Raw genomic sequence first — 22,694 nt, 5'->3', positions numbered from 1 at the left:
AACCTAATGTACACAGAAAGGGAAAGACATCGAGAAAACAACCAAAGATGACATTTTCCTGGAGTGTCTTTCTAACAAAACTCAGCATGTATGCCAGAGTCTATAATACGCTATGTGCACATACCCCAACTCCTCATGTACATACAGCAGCTTATTTGTAAAAGTCCCAGAAAAAAAAAAGGTTAGCTTTAAAAGGGATTGTCCAGGACTATTTTATTTTTTACTAAAAACTAACAGGCAGTGCCGTAACTAGAGTCTGATGGACCCCGATGAAATATTTGGACTGGGCACCCTGCCACCCTGAATAAATTATATATATGCACCCTCCATCCTGGTATATATATGTGCCTTATCCAGAACCCATTCTGGTATATATATTGCCCATTCTGCTATAGGACCCCTATCCGGAGCCCCATCCTGGTATAGATTTGTCCCCCGTTATGCCGCTGTTCTGTAATGTATAAAAGAAAATAAACCATTATACTCAACAGGGGCTTACATAGAAGTCATGGGGATGGGGATCCATATAAGAAGAATAATGCACCTGCATAGTCCTCCATATAATATAATGCAGCCCCTTAGTCCTCTATATAATATACCGCAGTTCACAGTCATCCATTGTAGTATAATGAAATGCACCTCCATAGACGTCCATAAAGTATAATGCACAGCCCATAGTCCTCGATAAAGTATAATGCACCCCATAGTACTTCATAGTAGTAAAATGCACCCTATAGTCCTCCTATAAAGTATTATGCACCCACATAGTCATCCTATAAAGTATAATGCACCCTGATAGTCCTCCATGGTTGTATAATGCACCCCTATAGTCATCCAGAGTAGTATAATTCACCCCATAATCATCTTATAAAGTATATTGCACCCCAATAGTCATCCTATAAAGTATAATGCACCATCATAGTTATCCATAGTAATATGGCCCCTGATTTATTAATTTTTAATAAATACTCAACGTTTCTTAATTCCCACACCGCGTGTGTCCTCTTGTGAACCCGGCAGTTGACTTCAGCATGCAATAGGAGCGTGTGACATAACTGACATGTGCCCCATCATGTGCACACTGACATCAGCTGCTGGCCTTTGATTGGCTGGCAACATGTATTGTGGCGTGCGCACCAGCGGACACACATACATTTGAAGCTTTTGCTGGTGTCGGCGTGCCTCTGACCTGCCGAGCCCGGCACTACGACCGTGGTGGTTACGCCCCTGCTAACAGGCATGTAGTTGCTAACAAAGGCAACTACCTGCCTCTTCTACTTGACGTCAGCTCCGAGAAGTCAAAGACCATTCCTGCCGGTGATTCAGCTGCTCCATGCCAACAGAACAGCTCTTCTTCTTCCAGGTTGCTCGGTCAATGGGGCGTGACTGCCAATGTCATACTGATTGAGAGCAGACTCCCTGCAGTTAGGCAATGGAGAGCCGGATGTCAATCAGTAGGACGTTGGCAGTCACGCCCCGTCAACAGAGCAGAGCGGAAGAGAAGTCACTGCTCTGTTGGCGTGACGTCAGCAGAGGCTGGGGAATTTCCGTCAGGAACGGTCTGTGACCACTCTGTGCAAGTAGAGATCGGTGTTGCGCATAACAGGCAGGTAGGTAGAAACTACCTGCCTGTTAGTTCTTAGGCCCGTAGTAAAAAAAAAATTATATAGTCCTGGATAACTCCTTTAAGAGCTGTAGACTTGAAAACATTACCCCCATGTTATTAATTGTTGCCATCTATATGTTTATATGACCCTTTCATAGGTTTGTGTGTCAGAGCTGGAGACATATACTCACAAAGTGCAGCCTACCAGTACATTAATTTTAAATATAATATTTTATTGCTTAGATTGTTTCATAAAGAACAGCATTTTATTCTGAATTTGGATGTATTGTACAGCTGAATAATAAGGAGGAAAACAAGTACCAAAACAAAAAGGATTCTCTGTTCATGTGGCATAGACCAGTCTTGTACATAATGCATAGCAGCAGTTGAAGTTCCCTTTAGAAATATACGAAATTTGACATTGTCACCATAGCTTCCCCTTACAATGGTATGTCGTTGCTAATGTTGTTCATACAGTCAGAGGACAGGAAGAAAAATCATTGGGATACTGGAATTGTGACTGTTCTGTAGCCCCCCGCTATAACATGATCAATATCGACGTGATGGGGCTTCTATTGCATTCACAGTCAAGTGCTTATTGTAGTGATTTCATGACCTCGGCTTTAAATATGTGGCGAACTTAATCGGATACGTGGAAATGGTGAAAATTAATAAAATAATTCATAGAAATCAATCTGCAAAGCCCTGAGAGAAAATAAAGAAAAAAAGGACAACAAAAAAAAATAGCTGAACATGCAAACTAAATATCTACGATTCACCCAGAGTTCAATCATGGCATATACTTCACAGTTTAATATCCAAGACACAATAGTTTGGGAACAACTCATATTAAATTTATGATATATTTGTATTTAGAACAAAACATATGATAAAGACCTTATCTATCAGGGTATACATACATTAAATAAAGCTTTCATTCCGGTTTCATTATTGCTAACAGACGTCCCGCTGTTCTGATGGGCCGATCAGATTTTTGATACATCACTTTACAGTAAAACATGTAACATCAATGGTCTGGAGACGTACAACTTAAAAGAAAATGACTAAAATATACACTTGTCCTTTAATTGATTCTGATTAATAAGAACACTTGGTAAAAAATAAGTAGGAATCATTGGTTGTGATTTACCATTCTCCAGAGATAGTCACGAGTGTCTATAGATCTGCTCATCTCATACAGAAATATATTAGTTTCCATAGAACATATATTGTTTTTTCGCTTTTAGAAAGGCATCGATTTAGCTGCTGCTCTGTAATATTGGTCATTTAGTTGATTGTCAGGCATTGCACAGATACTGTGACAGTGTATTACTGAACGATCCCTCTCGGACTTGACCTCCACTTAGACTCCCGATTTAGGAGGAGTTCGAATAAGACTCTTCTCCTACAGCCCCACCACATTTTCAATAGCTGCAGGGTCTAGACTAAATGCAGAAAAATCAGAACTTGTGAAATGTTGAGGTTATAATCTCAAATACTGCTTTGTGGAAATGTGCAGAAGTAATACCCCCAGCATCCACGCGATGAGCTAGCGGCCAGAAGAGGACCTTCGTAATACCAGTCTCCATGACACAAAGAGCCTGGGCCACTGATAAATCAAAAAGTAACTGATATATGTGTATAATCGGTGTAAAGGGAGGCATATAGTCTTCAATAACAAAAACATTGTGAACATATTTTCACGTCCTAGAGGTCACAAAACCCGAGGGGGCAAATTGCACAGTTACAGTAGGGTATATATTTATAACAAACTGCTCATTCGCATTTGTATCTAAGTGTGTAGACATATATGCAACATATACACACACACATACCCAACAAGCACACTAGATATATATATATATATATATATATATATATATATATATATATATATATATATATATATATATATATACACACACACACACACACACAGACATACACCATTCCTGAACAGGCTCATCTTCAAGCGCCATAGTACAAAATCTAATCTAGCTCCTCCTTTTCTCCAGTAGTACAATCCTGCCTAGAACAAAAGATGAAAACCCGAAAGGTAAGGCCTCTTATATTGGAAGACAGAACTCTTTTTGCTTCTTTTCACAGTCCACTTCTGTCCTCCACCAACCTCAATGGCAGGACAAGAAAGTCCCCATTTGCCTTATTTTGCACAAATCTCTGTTTTCATTGAGAACAGGGTTGGAATGGTGCAACGCGAGAGAACTGTTGAAGGCTAGGATCCAAAATGATAAAAAAAAGTTTATATTTTTACATATTTATTAATACCAGGACTCAAAAGTTACTTGGTAATATTTGAAAAAAAAAAAAGGCAAATATTGCCCATACGGTTCTGCAAAATGCAGAGACTAGTAAGCTGTTGAATTCAAGCAAACAGAATTGAGACATCGGTGGGCAGATAGTTCCATCGGTGGTGATGTTTCTGCTGAATCCTCTGTGTGTGTTTCTCCAAGGTAGAACAACTACTCAATAAGAACACCATACAGATATGTTATGTGCAGGATTGGGTTGCGAAGTTCAGAACTGCCTTTTCTTTTTTTTTTCCTGGCTTATAACGACGGCCATATGCTTTGTAAAGAAATTCATCCAGCACTTGTGCAATGCACAAAGGTCCACAGCAAATTCAAAGCTCAGAAATGTTGAAGATCAGGGGGTCTGGTAGAAAACCTTTTCTGCATGTCCACTGACTTTCTTCCAGTTATTGGCTGCAGTAACTTATTGTTTTCTCCACAACCTGAAAAGTCCACTTCTGGAAAGACAGTGATTGATGAACACAGAAAAAATATTTAATGCATCAATGGGAAATGTCCTCTTTGAAAATCCATCAAAGTTATTTCCTCTTTTACGTACAAAACTGAATATTGAAAAAGTGTAATACCAAAACACATAATAAAGTAGTAAGGCACTCAATATCCATATAAAGTTTCTCTATCTAAACAAAGGTTATGGCACATGGTATGGCCTGCCATAATCTGCTGTAGAAAATGCATCTGAAAAGGTCAAGTGTAAGTATGATTCTTTCTTTGCAAAACAGGAAGGGCTCCTCCCAATATTGGCTCATTTAGGCCCTACAATAGACTGAGATCCCTCTGAGGTTATAGGATTCATGGTAGCCTTTTCCAGCTTCTTATTACTACCCTCTACATTTTTCAGGTCTGGATCGTTTTTGCCTTCTTTCAGGTCGTCTCTTACTGATGCAGCTTTATTGCTTTGAGATGATTCCTCAGCATCCACATTGGAAAACTGGCTTTTTTTGCTCCTAGTCGCAGCCTGGCTGTTAGGTGTTGGTGTATCGCATTCATTTTCAGATATGTGGTGAGTACTGCTCTGCATGGACTCAGCATCACTTTCGTCATCACCTCTAAGCAGCCGTTCCTCCTTGTCACTTTCTTTCTCCTGGCTTTTATTATCTCTTATTTTCTGGTGGATTCGCTGATGACGAACCAGACTGTGCTTCAGCGTAAATGTACGCTCACATGTCTGGCATTTGTAAGGTCGCTCACCTACAAAATAAATAAATGAAAAGCATCCATTAGCACAGAGTTTGCAAATGAAGTATCTACTTTACCCTGACTGATATATAGATAGATATATATAATTGTATGGCAGTCGGCGGCCTAATGAGGCTTCAGCTGATCATTCGGTTGCCCACCATCTCAGCCAATTCTCTCATGCACAGGAGCACTCGTTCAGGCGATCACTCCTGTGCTATGTATGAGAAAACCATCCTCTGACATGTCGGCTGGTGGCTTATCTCCAGGAGAGCAATGCAATTGGCAGTTCGAAATGAAACACAAGTGATAGACATCTTCCCCGACCACCAGTCGGCCGGAGCCCCCATTCACATTAGACTGTTGGCCGAACTGGAGGATTTCAACGAGTTCGTCCAACATTAGTCTAATGTGTATGGGGGCCTTAAAAGGGTTCCCCACAAAGTTAATTTTAATATATATATCTTTGGAATAAAAATAAGTTCCACAATTGGATGTGTTAAAAACATGTTCTCAGCCATTACACATTAGGGACACATTTATAAGATTATCTCAGCACAGGAACATGTTTTTAACACATCCATTTGTGAAACATATTTTTATTTGAAGATCTATTAATTAAAATGTACTTTGTTCATGTGAAAACCTCTAAGTCTTAACCTGGGTGTTTAGATACAGGGTTTGAACAGTAGACTGAATCTTTGTGAAGTTGAAGCCACACTTACCTGTGTGAGATCTCATATGTCTTGTGAGATCCTGAAGGGACCAGAAACGTTTACTACAGACTGTGCAGATCTTTTTCCGTTTATCTGCCTTTGTCCCCTTTGTCTCTGGCTTGGTGTCCTTGTCTTCATCACTTCTATCCAATAACTTTTCCATTTTCTCCTCAAAGTTCTCCTCATTCTCCATTAGCTTCTGTCCCAAGGGTTCGACTACCACAGTATATTGAGAGATTTTTAAGTCAACAGGGAGCTCTTCATCTGGACTTCCTTGATCATCAGCAGTAACATGAGTGGAATTGCAGACAGGGGTCAGTACCTCATTGGATTCATTTTCAACGTTTTTCTCTTGTCCCTTGCTTACACACGAGTGTGCCCTTTTATGTCTGCCAAGAGTCGCAGCAAATTTAAAGTTTTTGCCACAAACATCACAAGAGTTGTTGGTTGCCTGCTCGCCAGTTGACAGCTTGAACTCAATTAGCTTACTTGCAAAATTAAGGTCAAGGCTTTTGTTGCTCACAGCATCATCCTCTAACTGCTCCTCTCCATCCTCCTTGGACTCCTCTTGGTCTACAGCCAGATTGTCAGTCTGCTGGTCCTTGGATACCTGTTCAGTGTCTGTTATTGGAGCCTGCTCCGCTTTATCTCTTTCCCCAGAAGTCAGGTCTAGAACATCAACTTCTGCTGCCGACAAATCCGCATCAGACTGACTGTCTATAAAGACACATTAACAATAGCTTAGTAGATTGCCCATCACCGACCACCTCTCAATAAGGCACGTCACTGCTATTTTGGCTGCAACATGTGATCAAGATAAATCTATGATGCTCAACGTAATGCAGGTGAATGGAGTCACATTGCGATACTGCAACAAACAAAAAAAAAGGAATAGCTCTGTCTCTTTGCTTGTCGCAGTTGCATTACCTTGTCGGTTGCAATGCACCCCATTCATCGCATCAGACTGCGATTTTTAGAGTGTTGCGGTCAAAACTGCCATGTAGCCCCTGCCTAAAACAGAAATAATCTATGAAGCAAAGGACCTTAACACCCCTAAATATTCCCTTTCCATCCATAAGTCATTGTATAGCCAAGAACAAATTAAAAACTATGTAACATGAGAAAATAATCTAAATAAAAAAAAAATATTTAGTATTATACCTAACTTGGGCACTGCACACATTCAGTGACGCACTCAAAACTCTGCCTTCTGATGTTACTACTGCACACGTGGAACAGGCAAGATTAATTCCTATATTATACTGTAGTCTTATGCTTGGCAGATAGAGTTTCTATACTTCACAATGGAGTAGTGTACAGTGTCGATCTCTCGCTATGCCAGGTTTTATACAGACACCGAGTTGGGCAAAGTCAGCACTAACATAGACATACAAATTAAAGTCATCACAATCTATCATTTTCAAAGGGGCTGGGACCATCTAATGTGCATGGAGGTCCGTCGAATCTTCCCCAACAGATGACGTCGGGTTGATAAGGATCGGGTCTTTGGAAGTTAAATGCCAGCTCCTTTTGTTCTCAGAGAAGTTGCCAGCAGAGATGTCTGAACACGTGCTTACTACCCTCTCCACTCAAAGCACATGAACGCACGGCTGAGACGGGCGTTCATATGTTCAGGGCTGTAGGCTTGGATAGCTGTTGGCCCAGAGATATCGAATGTGTATGGCCATCGTAGGTCTGCTAGTAATATACAGATGTGACACTGGCACGTATCTAGACAATGACCCATAGCTATTTAATTAGAAAAGGAAGAAGCTAAAATGTGCTACCTGTGCTATCATGAGATCCAACATCACTTTCTTTAGACTGGGCCAGGAGACCGTTTCTTCTTAAGGAGAGGTTGGCAACTCCATGTTTGCGTAAAAGATGGCGCTCACAGTTCGATTTAGTAGAAAAGAAGGCATCGCACTGTGCACATGGGTAGGGCTTCTGACCTGAAGCAGGAAAAAAAATTACATTTATCCCACTTGCTATAAAAGGTACACAAATGCTACATGTTAGGGCATTGTAAAGAGAATGTATGGAAATAAGTGATGGAAATAGGGCAGCATGGGCTAATATTGGGTATAAGCACAGGGCACGGGAGTCAGAAGTGATGTGGGTTGAAGCAATAGAGGAGGGGAGGGCAGGGCATAAATATCCTTTAGAACAAGAGAACCTCTCTAGGCCGGATACAAAAGCTGCATTATGAGCACCCACTCTGCTTTAATCTGCTTCAAGTTGTTCGTTTTGCTGCTAATTAACGGCTAAATCTGCATTAGGAGATTGCATGGACCAATCCTTACTACCAGGCCGTCATGTGACCACACTATGCCTAATTACACGAATATCCATGCCATTCCACGGTCATCTGCGAGGAAGGAAAGCTTTGTATCAAGTGACAATGACCGCGGTCAGCAGATTTCTGCCTCTTAAGCACAAACATACAACACAATTAGGATGAGTTCACATTCGACAGATTTGTTGCAGAAATGTGTCATTCATCTGAATGAGGCCTGCAGAAATCCATGTGCCTGCCACCAACACAACCCTACGCAGAATGGAACGGACTTTCAGTTGCAGACATTTTTGCAACAAATTTGTGTGAATCGATCCGAATGCTGCACGGTATTATTTGGGGACACATCGTGCTGAACTAGACAGCAGATCCAAAAGGCTGCTCCTAATTTCACAAGCACTTCATCGGGAGAAAAATATTATGGTCCTGAAGAAATAAATTCGAGGGTATTGCTAAGTTCCTTGAATAGTCAGGCGTCGGCCCTACATGATAGCACAAGGGGATGGTCAAGGGTTGTGGAATGCTTTGCCCACCGTAATATGGAACCAGGAGTTTTCCCAAGACGCAAGCTACGTGTAGGGTACACCCGATATTGCGTTTTTTAGTGGAAATCGTCTGCAACTAATCTGCTTGTATTACATGTGTATTTGTAAGGAGATTTTCCATGGATTACACCCTATGCATTGCAGAGGGTTAAATCAGTGGAAAAAGTTTTAATTTATGCTGCGGGTTTCCAATCGGTTACACAGGTCAATTTATGTGAGTATGTCAGGCAGCGTTTTTATGCAGGTCTTGGAGGAGATCGGGTAAAATGTCATCCATTTTTATCAATACACCCCAAGAATCCATACAAGAAGCCGACAGCATATAATCTCCCTGTGAATATACCCGGAAACGGCAACAAACATTTAGTATGTTTGTGTAGCATCTTGTGATATGCTCCTCATTACAAGGTAAACGGTTTATTGGATCCATCTAAATCTAACACATGCATACAGGATGAAGGTCATCTATACCTTTTAGGGTTCACTCACACGAGCGATGATTCTCATTCTTAGAGAACAGGGCTGATTATGCTAATGGCACACCGTACAAACGGAGTTTGTTCCAAGTGTCATTTTACTGCGATCAGATTCTCTGGCACGAGAGAAATCATATCACAGGTATGGAGAAGAAGGAGAACTTCATTTCTCCATCTTCTCCATTGTCTGTATCCACATGAAGCAGACTGCACTCGGATAACATGGAAGCTCAGTCAGAAGTTTTACACACACACAGACTTGAATGGGCATGTGTGATCAGATTTGTGTAGCCACTCGCAGCATGCCGAATCGGCAATAGAAAGAAAAAAGAATGCAGATCTGCACTGCTCCGTAGTATAAGATTGGTCAGAGTGCTATCCGATAAAACATGAGATAGCACTGGGCCGAGTTATACGCTCAGGTGAGTGAGCCCTTAAAATGAGATACGTGTCAAAAGATAGCAGTAAGTTAAAGTTAAAAAATTTAAAACTATTCCATAAAAGCTCTACTATCAGTCACCTTAGCAAGGGGTTATACAGCATATACTACATTTTAAATATTTTTTTAGGGGATTCCTTCTTGGATGACCTAGTTTTGTTAGAAGAGATTTCACAAATTGAGCAGATGAGATGGTTCCCACACTGCTAGGATTCACAGTGATGATCATCTATAATCTCTAGCAAGAGTTCTAGTTCCCAATAGCGCCCCAGTAAAGCATTACATAGCTCCCAAGAAAATAAATCAATAGTCTGTAAATGTAATGCATAGAAATAATAGGTGTTCCAGAGCAGGAGACATTTATTGTAGCTGCTTTCCATAAAAATTAGGAACAAAGGACCACCCCCACACCACGATAAAAGTTCCTTTCGACCAACTGGGCGTATACCACAGAACGTCTTTGTAGAAGTTTGCTTTTCCTCCTCTGATGCTGGCCAATCAAAACATGGCCATGCCCACAAAGAATTTCTGCGGTATATGCCCAGTTGGTTAGAGGGAAAATTTGCATGTTCATTCCAAATTTATAACAACGGTAATAAAGAGGCACATAAAAAAACAGATCCAAAATCACGGGCACCAATAAAAAAAAAAATCCAGTGAAAGGTGGTCTTTAAATTGTACAACGCAATTCTATATAAAGACCTGAGGCCATTTAGTGACCATCAAGCCAAAACTTTACTATCTGAAGGGTTTGACTGGATGGGTAAACTTATTTCGACAGATGTGTGTCACTCATTTAGGACTCTATTCTATATGGAGCAGATAGCAGCTACAGTGTGTCATTGTGGAGGGCCCAGCACATCCAGACATTACAGAGTCAGACCATTGATTTCAATGTGCATTGTATAATGCACCATTTTTTTCCCATAGGTGTCATGCCAGGGAATCGCAACACCTATGTTAGGTTCCCCCAAAAGATCATAGCAGCTGGACTATCTATGATCACCTTATTGTCAGGAGATCCTTCTAGCATAAAGGCATTGTTCAAAGTGTACATTTACATGGTTATACCTGCAGTTCTGTTTAAAAGATGGAAACTATATGTAAACTCCCTATTTGCATGAATGCAGCTTTGAAAGCACAATGGAGGATATACAATCATATTTAGCTGAAAACGTTTTGGAGGTTAACATCTCCTTTACCAACTGAAGTACTAGAAAAGCTTGAAAACAGATCTAGCCTATCTTACCTGTGTGAGTCAACATGTGTCTCTGTAAGGAGCTTGCCCAGGGAAAAACACGGGGACAGTATGGACAGGTAATCTTCTGCAAGGAATTGGAGTAAGAATTTCTTTTCGCCTTTTTATCTTCACCACTATCTCGCTCATCCTCACTAGTACCATTTTTGTCTATAGCATCTTTAAGGTGTTCGGTGGACTGCAGATAAGGACTGAACTTGTTAGTGTCCGTTGTGGCCAACATCTTCTCGACACTTGCAAATTCACCGCTTGATTCAAGGTCTACACCAATTGCTATCTTAGGTTTATTTTTAGTTCCCTTCTTTCTGCCCCTTTTCTTTGCTCCAGGAATTAAAGTAGTTGGACTGGAGAGGTCTGATGGACTTGTCGAGCTTGAAACATTCTTCGATGAATCACTGGGAAGAACAGGTTCCTTGTTTTGGATGGTCATCTTGGATTTGGAAGCGCCAGATTTTTCAGTGGTTGAAGGACTGTTGGCAGGAGCAACTTGAGAACTTATTGTTGTTATATCAGTTTTGAGCATGGAGGAAGCAGATGATACTGAAGAAATGATCTGTGCAATAGAAGCCAGAGGTGGCAATTCTTTAGTGACTGTAGGCTTTGGCAAAAGTGGAGGTGGTTTAGGCCTCAGAGGGCGAAGTATAGTTGCATTTCCAAGAACAGCAGGAGAAATGATTGGAACAGTCAAGTGTATGGGGTTTTTCACTTGTTTGGAATGTGTGATAGCTGCAGCTTTTTCTAGTAGCTCGTTGGCACTTAGGGGAAGTGGGTATGGCTGACAACTAAACAGTTGACCAACATGGCCACTTATTTGCTCTTGAGTGTTTGGTTGAATAAGTGGGTTTTCTTTGTCCTGCTTAACATGTTTAGGTATAGAGAGATCAATGGGTTCCATGGAGGAATCATAAGGGGCAGGAGAGTTGTAGACAGGTTCCTCCTTCACTGGAAACATACTTGGGTTTTTGTTCTTTTGGGAAAAGTCTAAGGGTTCATCAAGGTCCACAGGAAAGCTGGTAGCAGGTTCAAGTTTTAGAAAAGAAGAAACACTTCCGTGAAGAAAGCCATTTTGTGGTTCCAGGTAAGTTGTGGTAGGCTTGCGCTCGAGATAAGCACTATCCTCCAAAGGTGGAGTGTCTGATCTATTTTGCCCTGGGCTACAAGAACCACACAATATGTGGTTCTCTATTTCTTTTTCTTGAATATGCTGGTGTTGTTTGAGTATGTGGTGAATGCAGTTTCTTTTCGCAGAGAAAGCATTGCCACACTCTTTGCATTCAAAAAGTTTCTTTTTCTGAAAGTTGCTGTGACTTCTCATATGTATATGAAGAGCACGATAACTCTTTAAGTCTTCCCCGCAGCATTTACAAACTGTATCAGGTGAACAGAGAGCATCAACCATTTCAGATGTATTTGTGGATACATAGTCAATGTTCTTTTCTATATCCTTCCTGGTGACCTTTAAGTGCTTCTTACGTAGGTGTCTCTCACAGTTAGCTTTAACAGTGAAAGGGTACTGGCATATTTTGCATATGTAAGGTCTTTCACCACTGTGTGTTCGCAGGTGACGTATTAGTGCCGCCTTGTCAGCCGCAATATAATCACATATGTTACACTGGTAAGGTGATATTCCCAAATGGGTGCGTATGTGGGCCCGTAATACACCGGAGAATGTAAACACCTGATCACAGAAGCGGCAAGGATAAAATACTTTTTTAGCTTGGGTTGTTTTTTTGCCGTTTGATCCAGAAATAATTGATTTCAAATCCCCTTCAGCTACCTCTTGTTTGATCTTTGCCTCCAGGTCTAGCGGCATGAAGGCTTCTATAATACTGTCCTGTTCTAGCTGTGTCTTCAGATCTCGTGGTTTCAGTAATTCTGAGTTTGGTGGATGAGAGTTTTGAGTAGAGGAGCTATAGTTGGCTCCAGACCTGGATTGTAAATATATGGCGCTTGTGGCAGATTCCACACTGTTCTTTATCATCCTCAAAGGTGGAGGAGGAAGGCTAGGGCTGATGCAGCCTGGAGATGCCTGCTGATTCGTAACGAGTGATGGAGGTGTAGAGGCAGCAACAACTGTACGATGAGTCACTGGTGGCTTTGGCTTCAATAGCGGCATATGTTTAATCATGGCAGGAGACGTTTTAGACAATGGTGGAAGACTAATCTGAGATGGTGCTGAAGAAGCCATCTTTAATATCTGCTGAATATCAGCCAACTCTCCAGAGAAAGGTTTTACCACAATGCTGTTGTCTGGTTGAATAGTAAAGCCTTTTTGGAAAGGCTGCAATGAAAGCAATTTCATGTTTTCTTTTACAGAGGGTAGAACTGAGAATGGACCACCGACAGGGGGCGCTTCTAAGGGGGACAACTTCAGCATGGTTGTGCTGCAACCAAGCTCATGAGGTAGGTTGCTCTTCATAGCCTCTATGTGTAAGACCTGGAGACCTTCTGATGAATTGTCCTCCTGACTGAGAGGCTTGATGTCTTTGGTGTACTGTAGACCCAAGGCTGCCATAAAAGCTTTCTGTTCTTGTTCCTCCCCAACCAATTCTGCAGTTTTGTACAGATTGTTACCCTGACCGTCCTTATGGGTTTCCATATGCAGTTTGAGAGCTGATGGCATTGGGAAGGCTTTGTTGCAGATTTCACATACGAAGCTATGCAATTCACTGATGCATCTTCTTAGGTTGATTTCACACCAAGCCTAATCGGGAGCAAGGAACAGAATATTGTATGTGTAAATCAGTACAGCATTATAGTATTAGACAAAACCTTTAAAATGTACTGACCAATCATTAATCTGCAGCTAAATGAAAAAAAAATCCATGAAATAAAATCCAATTCAAGCTCCTACCAATGTGGTTATGGTATGTATTAATTATTCTGATGTAAAAGTATCTAGTGAGAGGTCATGGCTTCTTAATATGCATAAAAATGACTATTCTGGATGTGGATGGGTTAACATCTATCTGGGTCTAAGGGCAGACCACTATTTTTTTTCCTCCACATGCCATTTAAAGCCTTGTGAACTGGGGATTAGAATGATAAGCCCTTTACTGCTATAGAAACCCAAAGAGCATTGCATGTCTCGCTGTGATACTCTACATCCAGCCTATTGCACAAAACAAACAGCTGACCATCTTCCTTTTGTACCTCTTTCTTAAATAGCAGCTTAGTGCAAGATGCCCTGAAAGACTGCCCCGCCATACCCCCGCCAGCCAAGAGATTAAGTTTTGTCATAATGTTCTAGCAATTAATTACCTCGGAATCTGGCTAGAACAATTATATCCAAAGAAAGCTGGATACAGTGTATCAACACCTTCAGAACGCCTACAATTTATTGCTATATATTGCGGTAGATATATCTATTGTATATAATCATTTGGATTACATTTATAATTAATGCATTTATTTCTAATTAGATACATTTTATTGACTACAAATCTTGAATTATGAGTATCAAGCGACATCTGTGGAATGTAGAATTTCTCACGTTAAAGGGAATCTGTAACCAGGTTCTTGCTGTTTAATCTGAAAGGAGCATGATGTAGAGGCAGAGACCCTGATTCCAGTGATATGTCTTCTACTGAGCTGCTTGTTATCGTTTCAATAAAATCAGTGTTTTATCAGCAGGATATTATAACTAGATGACTAGTAGTCTCCTGCTATGTAGTCCTCCTGCTCTGTGTAGTCCATTGATTAGCAGTTTTCTGCCTATGCACAGTGTACGCAGAAAGCTGCCAATCAGTGATGTGGGTGGGGTTACACAGAGCTCACTGCAGCAGAGAAAACAGTGATTTTATCAAACCTGCAGCAAGTTGCCCAGTAAGTAACACATTGCTGCAATCACAGTCTCAACCCCTACATCATGCTGCTCTCAGATTACACAGCAAAAACCTGGTGACAGATTCCCTTTAATAAAGTGATTTCTAGTTTATTAATAGATGGCTGTTAGGTGTGGTGCCAAAAAGGCATCATGAATTGGCCACGGAAATTTAACACAACACTTGGCCATTTATTTGAATCTCTGCCCAGGATAAATGAAGGTCTAACTAAACTAAAGGCCCCCATACACATGTAATAAAAGTCGGCCAAACCCTCAGATTTCAGTGGAATCCTCCAACCATCTAATGTGTATGGTAGCCAACTGACTGTCCTTTGTAATATTACGTTGAGGGACATGAGGATCTGGAAAGTTGGAATTCAACCGTCTTATTCTTTTATTCGTGGGAAGATAAGCCGCCGCCAGAAGATTCTGGCAGAAGCTCTCTCATCAGGAATACAGGAATGCTCGGCCTAGCATGTCTATGTGTGGCGAGCCAGGAGACAGCCACTGGCCCAAGGTTACGGATACGCTTCATCCAGCCTACTGCACACACATAGCCCATCAACTTCCTTTTGTATTTCTTTGTTAAAAAGCTGCGTAGTGCAAGATGCCCTGAAAGACTGCTCTTCCATACCCCTGCCATCCAAGAGGCTAGTTCGGCCGGCAGCTATCTAATGTGTTTGGACTGATTAAGAGCCCTCATATTTCGAGGGCATGTAATGGCACTTCCCTTAGCCTTTTTTAGGTCACAGATAATAAAATCTATAGTCTTTTAGGGTTTGTCCAATGAAAACAAGTTCTTGCCTATCCAATAGGTGATTGGTGGGTGTCCAATCACTGGAAACCGCATCAAATTGGCAGATTGGGGAATTTTTATTTCAAATGGAGAACTTTTATCCCAGTTACAAAGAGGAGTGGCAGGTCAGACTCCCAACCGCTGCTCTATTCATTCTCTATGGGGCTGCCGAAGAAAGCAGTCCCATAGGGAATGAATGGAGGAGAAGTCAAGCATGCACACTGCTGCCCCATTTTAATGGGGTTAAAAGCTGCCCGTTCTGCCAATCAGTGCAGGTCTCAGTAGACAGACTGACTGATCTACCAGTTATCACCTACCATAGGGAAAGGTAATAACTTCATTTTCAGTGGACAACCCTTTAAAGCTGTATTTTCTGTAGCTAGCACAACATGTGATTCTATAGTACTAATAGGCATGCCTTACCTGAGAAATGATAGGGAACTTCGTGCAAGAGAAGTCCGTAAAGCCCAAATCATTAAATCCAGCCGGGATAGCAGGGTTGCTTTGAATGAATGGCTTTCCAGACTGGTCTAGGGGGAGCAGCTTGTGGATTACAGAATTGTGTCTTAGCAGACCACGGAGGGTACGAAATGAAATGCAGCAAGTGTCACACCTGGGGGAAAAAAATAAAAAGCTTAGGAAAGCTGAACGTTATTCAGGCCAAAATCCGCACAAGATGAGATCACACTTGACCTGAAATCCACAGGCTATAGTTGCTGTGCAGTTGGAAAACATTCATTTTATTTTTTACTTTTATTACTAATTTGTCTTTTCTTTGACCCCGATATCTTCTATATAACTTCTTGAGGTACAGGCAAACAAGTGTATTACCTATGTGACATATAATGTGTTTATGCAATGCCTGAAATCTGCTTACAATATACAGATAAATTGTAAAGGGTGTAAATAGCATAAAAATACCTAAATGTATCTGTAAGGTTTAAAATATTTCAACTAGCCGAGAGGATGGAGGAGTCGAAAACAGAAAGGACTTTATCACCAAGCTTGGTACTTCTAATTTTGCATTACCTCTTTTCTGTCATCACTTGCCCCATCCCCCTTGTCCAAGAGCAGCATAATTGTTGGCGTTCCCTTTCTCACAAGGGTGCCACAAAAGGAAAACAAATCCCTGCCATACCTAGAGGGTTGTAATAAAAACCCCTCGGCCCAGCACTTAGCACCTGTTGATGGGTCTTCAAACTCTGAAAGGCAAACTGGTAGCCAGCATGAAAACTAGTTAAGAGTTGCCCCTACCATAGAGATGCTTTGCTGGAAGGAAGACATTCACCACTGGCCTCCTGTATATTGCCTTTAAGCTGCTCCTCAAGGACAAGACAGGTCATTGCAAATCCATTTTGCGTCCTACAGACCACCAGGACTTCAGAATCTTAGACCTACAGTCACCAGCCCTCATAGTCCAAGATCAGCACATCGATAATCATTTATACATTCTGACATTTTCTCCCTACAGTTTGACCTCTTGCTCCTTCAGTATAAATATATACCGTAATTTCATAGTTATAGTTTTGCTACATCCACAAATTAGGAAACAGTAGCCATTAGGACTCCAACATCTGAGCACCTAGGGTTTGTTTCCCTGCCTTTTAGCTTTGTAAATCTACAAACAGAAACTTAAAATATACTTTATACGAAATGAGCTTTTGTAAAGTTATAAAAATAACTGATAGGGCGCACCAAAAAATGGTAAACCGTTCAAGTATATCAGTCTCGATCTAACAGGTGCTAGATGCGGGGCCTACAATCGCATTTCTTGTGCCATACATCAATTAATCCAACTGCCTTGTACTTGAATAGTGATGAGTGAGCGAACTCCAATAACGTGTTATCCGAGCATACTCGGGTGTTATCAGAGTATCTTGGGTGTGCTCGTTCTATGTTTGAGTTCCCGCGGCTGCATGTCTTGTGGCTGTTAGACAGCAGCAACACCTGCAGGTATTCCCTAACAAACACTTGTTGAATCTGTCTAACAGCCATGGATCATGCAGCCGCAGGGACTCGACAATATTATTCGAGCACGGCCAAGATACTCGGATGTTATCCAAGCACATATTCTCTAATGATAGAAAAAAAGGAATAATAAAAAATGCCGGCCTCCAGTTTGCCGTTCTAGCCTTGCGTCGCCCCTACATTGGCGGCATGCCAGGGCACAATACAGGTAAGCATAGGCAGGTGCCATCATTGTTTTGCAGTTAGGGTACAGCGCATGGTGGGCCCTGGTGTGTGTGTACTCGTATAATGTACCGCTTTATCCAGTGAGAAACATCTGCGTTCTGTTGTGGATGTACTAGTCAATTAATGATCTAATTAGCTTTATAGCACAGACATCTGGTCCCCAGGCTCCTCAGTTTAGCACCTATTTAGCTCTTTCGTGCGACAATGCCAATGCCCCAAAGACCGAGGTGTTATTTCATTAGTACTATGTTCACCTCTAAGCCTACAGGAAGGTAAATTCTCTAAAGTAATGGAGGATGCATCTTTAGTACCCAGCAATGCACAGACGACTGAGCCAGTTCCAGTCTCACCCGAGTATCCTATTTTTTTTCTTCCCCCTCACAAGCTGAAATGGGAGACATCTCCCCTGTCTCTGTGAACTGACATCAAACAGCTGCACTGGCTTCAGCTGCTGGAAGCAACACTCTCACAACGGACACTGCTGGCTCGCTGAATGAGCAATGCAGGCTGAAAGGCAGGACACATCGCCCGAAATACCCTCTTCACATCCCGGCTGCAGCTCCGAAAACTGCCTGACAAAGCGCTTCCTAAACAACCCTATGCATTTCTGGTACAAATCACGGTCTGTGCATATGTTAAAGCACCACTCCAGCGTTTTTTTATTTTCCTGCTGGAGTGGTGCTTCGAATCTAAAGTCCCCGCACTTAGTCTGATACTCACCTGCTGCTGCCTTCCCCTTCTATCGCTGCCACTCCAGTCTGTCTTCAGCAGTTTGTGACCTGCTGGATCCCTACTGGATGTCACATGCTGGAGGTCACAACTCAGTGTAAGTCTATGAGAACCCCGTTCTGGCTTTCATAGACTGGCACTGAGAGCTTGTGATGTAACTTCTGACCTGTGGTCAGGCAGAAGCTGTGGTCACAAGATGGGGTCGCGGGACCAGAGCAGCGGCAAAATAAAAAGGTGAAAACGCAGGCGAGTGAGTATAAGACTATGGTCAGGGACTTTACATTAGAAGCTCCACTCCAGCGCTGAAAGAAAAAAAAACTGCTGGAGTGGCGCTTTCAGTCAGGTTTCCAAAGGTGCCAAGTGGTTAAAAGAAGTGAGCCGACCATTATTCAGGCGGTTTCTGCTCTGAAGAGGATTTATACGTTATAATAATAGTCAATAGGATGCCTGGATGAGTACCCGGGCATCTTTTTGAGCGTTTCGGCAGAGTTTTTGTTTGAAGAACCAAGAAGAAAAAGTCTGGTAGACTCCAGTAAAAAAGATGCTCCCAAAACACTGATGAAATGTTAAAAAAAGAAGAAAACCAGCTGAAAAACATCAAAAAAGCGCTTAGAAAATGACCCAAAAGACACCCTAATAAAACAGACGCATCAACAGTTTGACTGAAAAAGACACTGTGTGCACATACCCTAAAAGTAGCTAGAATCACCCTAATCACCACCAACCACAGTAACTAAAAAAAAAAAACACAGTTTCTAATTATCTTCTTCCATTGATCTATTAATTGCAAGACGCCCATCTTCGTACAACATGAAATAGAACTTCTGTTCAGCTTGGAAACAATGGACAGCAGGAGGTATGAGGAACTTCACGTGAAAGACTCTTCTGTCATTTTCCAGTGTAAAATTACACATGCACGCAGCCGTCATCCAAACATGCATGCACACACCTCCTACTCCAAGGTCTGAAACCATATCATTAGGGCTTCCTATTTTAAGGCTGCTGGTTATAGATTGGGCAGGTTGCCACTTACATTCCAGGCGCAGTGTAGCTGTTTTGGTCTGACCCTTACATAGGGATCTCACAAGGCCCCACTACACGCCACAGGATCTAAGCGCGCACACAGTAGGATAGAAACCAAGCTATACACCGAAATCTCCAAAAACAACATATAGCATTCTAAAATAAGAAGACGGATGAGGAATTATTGGGCATCGTCAATTACTACTCTGTAAAAGAAATGACTAACGCTATCAGATGACATTAACCCATCAGGTCATTACATTGTGTGACTGGCAGGAATGAGGGTCTGCACTGCCCGCTATTATCACATTACAATTACAGACTATGTAGAACTGTAATAGAGATGCATAATAAATCAGAGCTCATGTAAAAGAGGGGTACGGACCCCGGAACATACAAGAGCAGACAAATCTATGTGTCGAAACTAACTCATTTTCATGTTCCGTGGCACATCATTTACCAGTGAGAAAATCTTTATTCACTAGACGAAAATGTATTAATGACTGTCCGCCAGGCTACTGGCAGAAAAAAAAAAGTTATGGCACACACCAGATTTTTGCAAGAATTTGTGATTTTTTTCTTGTTTTCCACTGCTCTCGCCAGTTTTTTTTTTTTTTTTCTTCAAAAACTGGACAGAGCTCCTGCTGCCCAACAACTTTACTACAGAAAATGGCAGAAAGTGTAGAGCGAAAATACTCCCTATTATAGCAGCCGTAGATGTTACTTTCTGGTGCGCAATAATAAATGAATATGAAGTTAGCTAGGGAAAAAAAGTGTGCGGAAAATGTAACTGGCATTTTAGAAAAGTTTTTATTACAGGTGCAGCAGCAGTGTGTTGCTGATCATCGAGGTTCGGGTCCCGAGACCCCCACCGCTCAGTGAAGACACTGCTGGAAGTCCTTAGCTCTGGCATGAGCTGTGCGCGAGGCGCGATGTAAGGGCTCAATAGTAAGTAGTGATGAGCGAACATGCTCGGATAAGGTGTAAGGGCTCAATAGTAAGTAGTGATGAGCGAACATGCTCGGATAAGATGTAAGGGCTCAATAGTAAGTAGTGATGAGCGAACATGCTCGGATAAGGTGTAAGGGCTCAATAGTAAGTAGTGATGAGCGAACATGCTCGGATAAGATGTAAGGGCTCAATAGTAAGTAGTGATGAGCGAACATGCTCGGATAAGGTGTAAGGGCTCAATAGTAAGTAGTGATGAGCGAACATGCTCGGATAAGATGTAAGGGCTCAATAGTAAGTAGTGATGAGCGAACATGCTCGGATAAGGTGTAAGGGCTCAATAGTAAGTAGTGATGAGCGAACATGCTCGGATAAGGTGTAAGGGCTCAATAGTAAGTAGTGATGAGCGAACATGCTCGGATAAGGTGTAAGGGCTCAATAGTAAGTAGTGATGAGCGAACATGCTCGGATAAGATGTAAGGGCTCAATAGTAAGTAGTGATGAGCGAACATGCTCGGATAAGGTGTAAGGGCTCAATAGTAAGTAGTGATGAGCGAACATGCTCGGATAAGATGTAAGGGCTCAATAGTAAGTAGTGATGAGCGAACATGCTCGGATAAGGTGTAAGGGCTCAATAGTAAGTAGTGATGAGCGAACATGCTCGGATAAGGTGTAAGGGCTCAATAGTGAGTAGTAATGAGCGAACATGCTCGGATAAGGTGTAAGGGCTCAATAGTAAGTAGTGATGAGCGAACATGCTCGGATAAGGTGTAAGGGCTCAATAGTAAGTAGTGATGAGCGAACATGCTCGGATAAGGTGTAAGGGCTCAATAGTAAGTAGTGATGAGCGAACATGCTTGGATAAGGTGTAAGGGCTCAATAGTGAGTAGTGATGAGCGAACATGCTCGGATAAGGTGTAAGGGCTTAATAGTAAGTAGTGATGAGCGAACATGCTCGGATAAGATGTAAGGGCTCAATAGTAAGTAGTGATGAGCGAACATGCTCGGATAAGGTGTAAGGGCTCAATAGTAAGTAGTGATGAGCGAACATGCTCGGATAAGGTGTAAGGGCTTAATAGTAAGTAGTGATGAGCGAACATGCTCGGATAAGATGTAAGGGCTCAATAGTAAGTAGTGATGAGCGAACATGCTCGGATAAGGTGTAAGGGCTCAATAGTAAGTAGTGATGAGCGAACATGCTCGGATAAGATGTAAGGGCTCAATAGTAAGTAGGGATGAGCGAACATGCTCGGATAAGGTGTAAGGGCTCAATAGTAAGTAGGGATGAGCGAACATGCTCGGATAAGATGTAAGGGCTCAATAGTAAGTAGTGATGAGCGAACATGCTCGGATAAGGTGTAAGGGCTCAATAGTAAGTAGTGATGAGCGAACATGCTCGGATAAGGTGTAAGGGCTCAATAGTAAGTAGTGATGAGCGAACATGCTCGGATAAGGTGTAAGGGCTCAATAGTAAGTAGTGATGCGCGAACATGCTCGGATAAGGTGTAAGGGCTCAATAGTAAGTAGTGATGCGCGAACATGCTCAGATAAGGTGTAAGGGCTCAATAGTAAGTAGTGATGCGCGAACATGCTCGGATAAGGTGTAAGGGCTCAATAGTAAGTAGTGATGAGCGAACATGCTCGGATAAGGTGTAAGGGCTCAATAGTAAGTAGTGATGAGCGAACATGCTCGGATAAGGTGTAAGGGCTCAATAGTGAGTAGTGATGAGCGAACATGCTCGGATAAGGTGTAAGGGCTTAATAGTAAGTAGGGATGAGCGAACATGCTCGGATAAGATGTAAGGGCTCAATAGTGAGTAGTGATGAGCGAACATGCTCGGATAAGGTGTAAGGGCTCAATAGTGAGTAGCGATGAGCGAACATGCTCGGATAAGGTGTAAGGGCTCAATAGTGAGTAGTGATGAGCGAACATGCTCGGATAAGGTGTAAGGGCTCTATAGTAAAAGTGTACGGGTCTGCCCATTCACTCTCGCAGAGTGGTGTTTTGAGCAATCGATTGGGGTCTCCCAACTAAAAGAACTGTGCACTGCCTATAGTACATAAAAATTGTTATAAAACGATAGTTACCCTTTAAAACCACAAGGTCAGTGTTAATGGTATTGAACTTTTGCATTTTAACTCCAAGTGTTCGTCCTGCTACCCCTGCTTTCCAGAAGGAATCCTCACCATTTTGATTTCCTTGCCCATAACAAGTGTATATATATATATATATATATATATTTATTTTTTTTTACTGAATTCCACTATAGATGCTTTCAACACTTGATGGCACAACAATCGGCTATAAACCCAAAGAAGAATCAGCTTCCTTAC

At 41.8% G+C, this 22,694-nt stretch overlaps 1 protein-coding gene and 1 long non-coding RNA gene across 2 annotated transcripts in view; one reads left to right on the top strand and one right to left on the bottom strand.

Annotated features, from left to right (window-relative positions):
* Window positions 1-1,822: 1,822 nt before the first annotated feature.
* Window positions 1,823-22,694, bottom strand: part of RREB1 (ras responsive element binding protein 1) — an 87,426-nt gene continuing 66,554 nt past the window's right edge. Inside the window, exons 10-14 of the mRNA XM_077269819.1 lie at window positions 15,891-16,080; window positions 10,837-13,549; window positions 7,619-7,783; window positions 5,841-6,548; window positions 1,823-5,127 (exon numbers count right to left, since the gene is read on the bottom strand). Of these exons, the coding sequence (XP_077125934.1) occupies window positions 4,682-5,127; window positions 5,841-6,548; window positions 7,619-7,783; window positions 10,837-13,549; window positions 15,891-16,080 (4,222 nt within the window). The 3' untranslated portion in view covers window positions 1,823-4,681. The remainder of the gene's footprint in view (window positions 5,128-5,840; window positions 6,549-7,618; window positions 7,784-10,836; window positions 13,550-15,890; window positions 16,081-22,694) is intronic.
* On the top strand, window positions 13,160-22,690 carry LOC143782415 (uncharacterized). The gene is made up of 3 exons (XR_013216945.1): window positions 13,160-13,248; window positions 20,232-20,360; window positions 22,631-22,690. It is a non-coding gene; the product is annotated as an uncharacterized LOC143782415 (long non-coding RNA).

This window comes from Ranitomeya variabilis, chromosome 6, assembly GCF_051348905.1.
Source record: "Ranitomeya variabilis isolate aRanVar5 chromosome 6, aRanVar5.hap1, whole genome shotgun sequence".
NCBI classification, from domain to species: domain Eukaryota; kingdom Metazoa; phylum Chordata; class Amphibia; order Anura; family Dendrobatidae; genus Ranitomeya; species Ranitomeya variabilis.
Note: the sequence above shows the minus strand (reverse complement) of the source record. Positions and strands in the feature narration are given on the sequence as shown.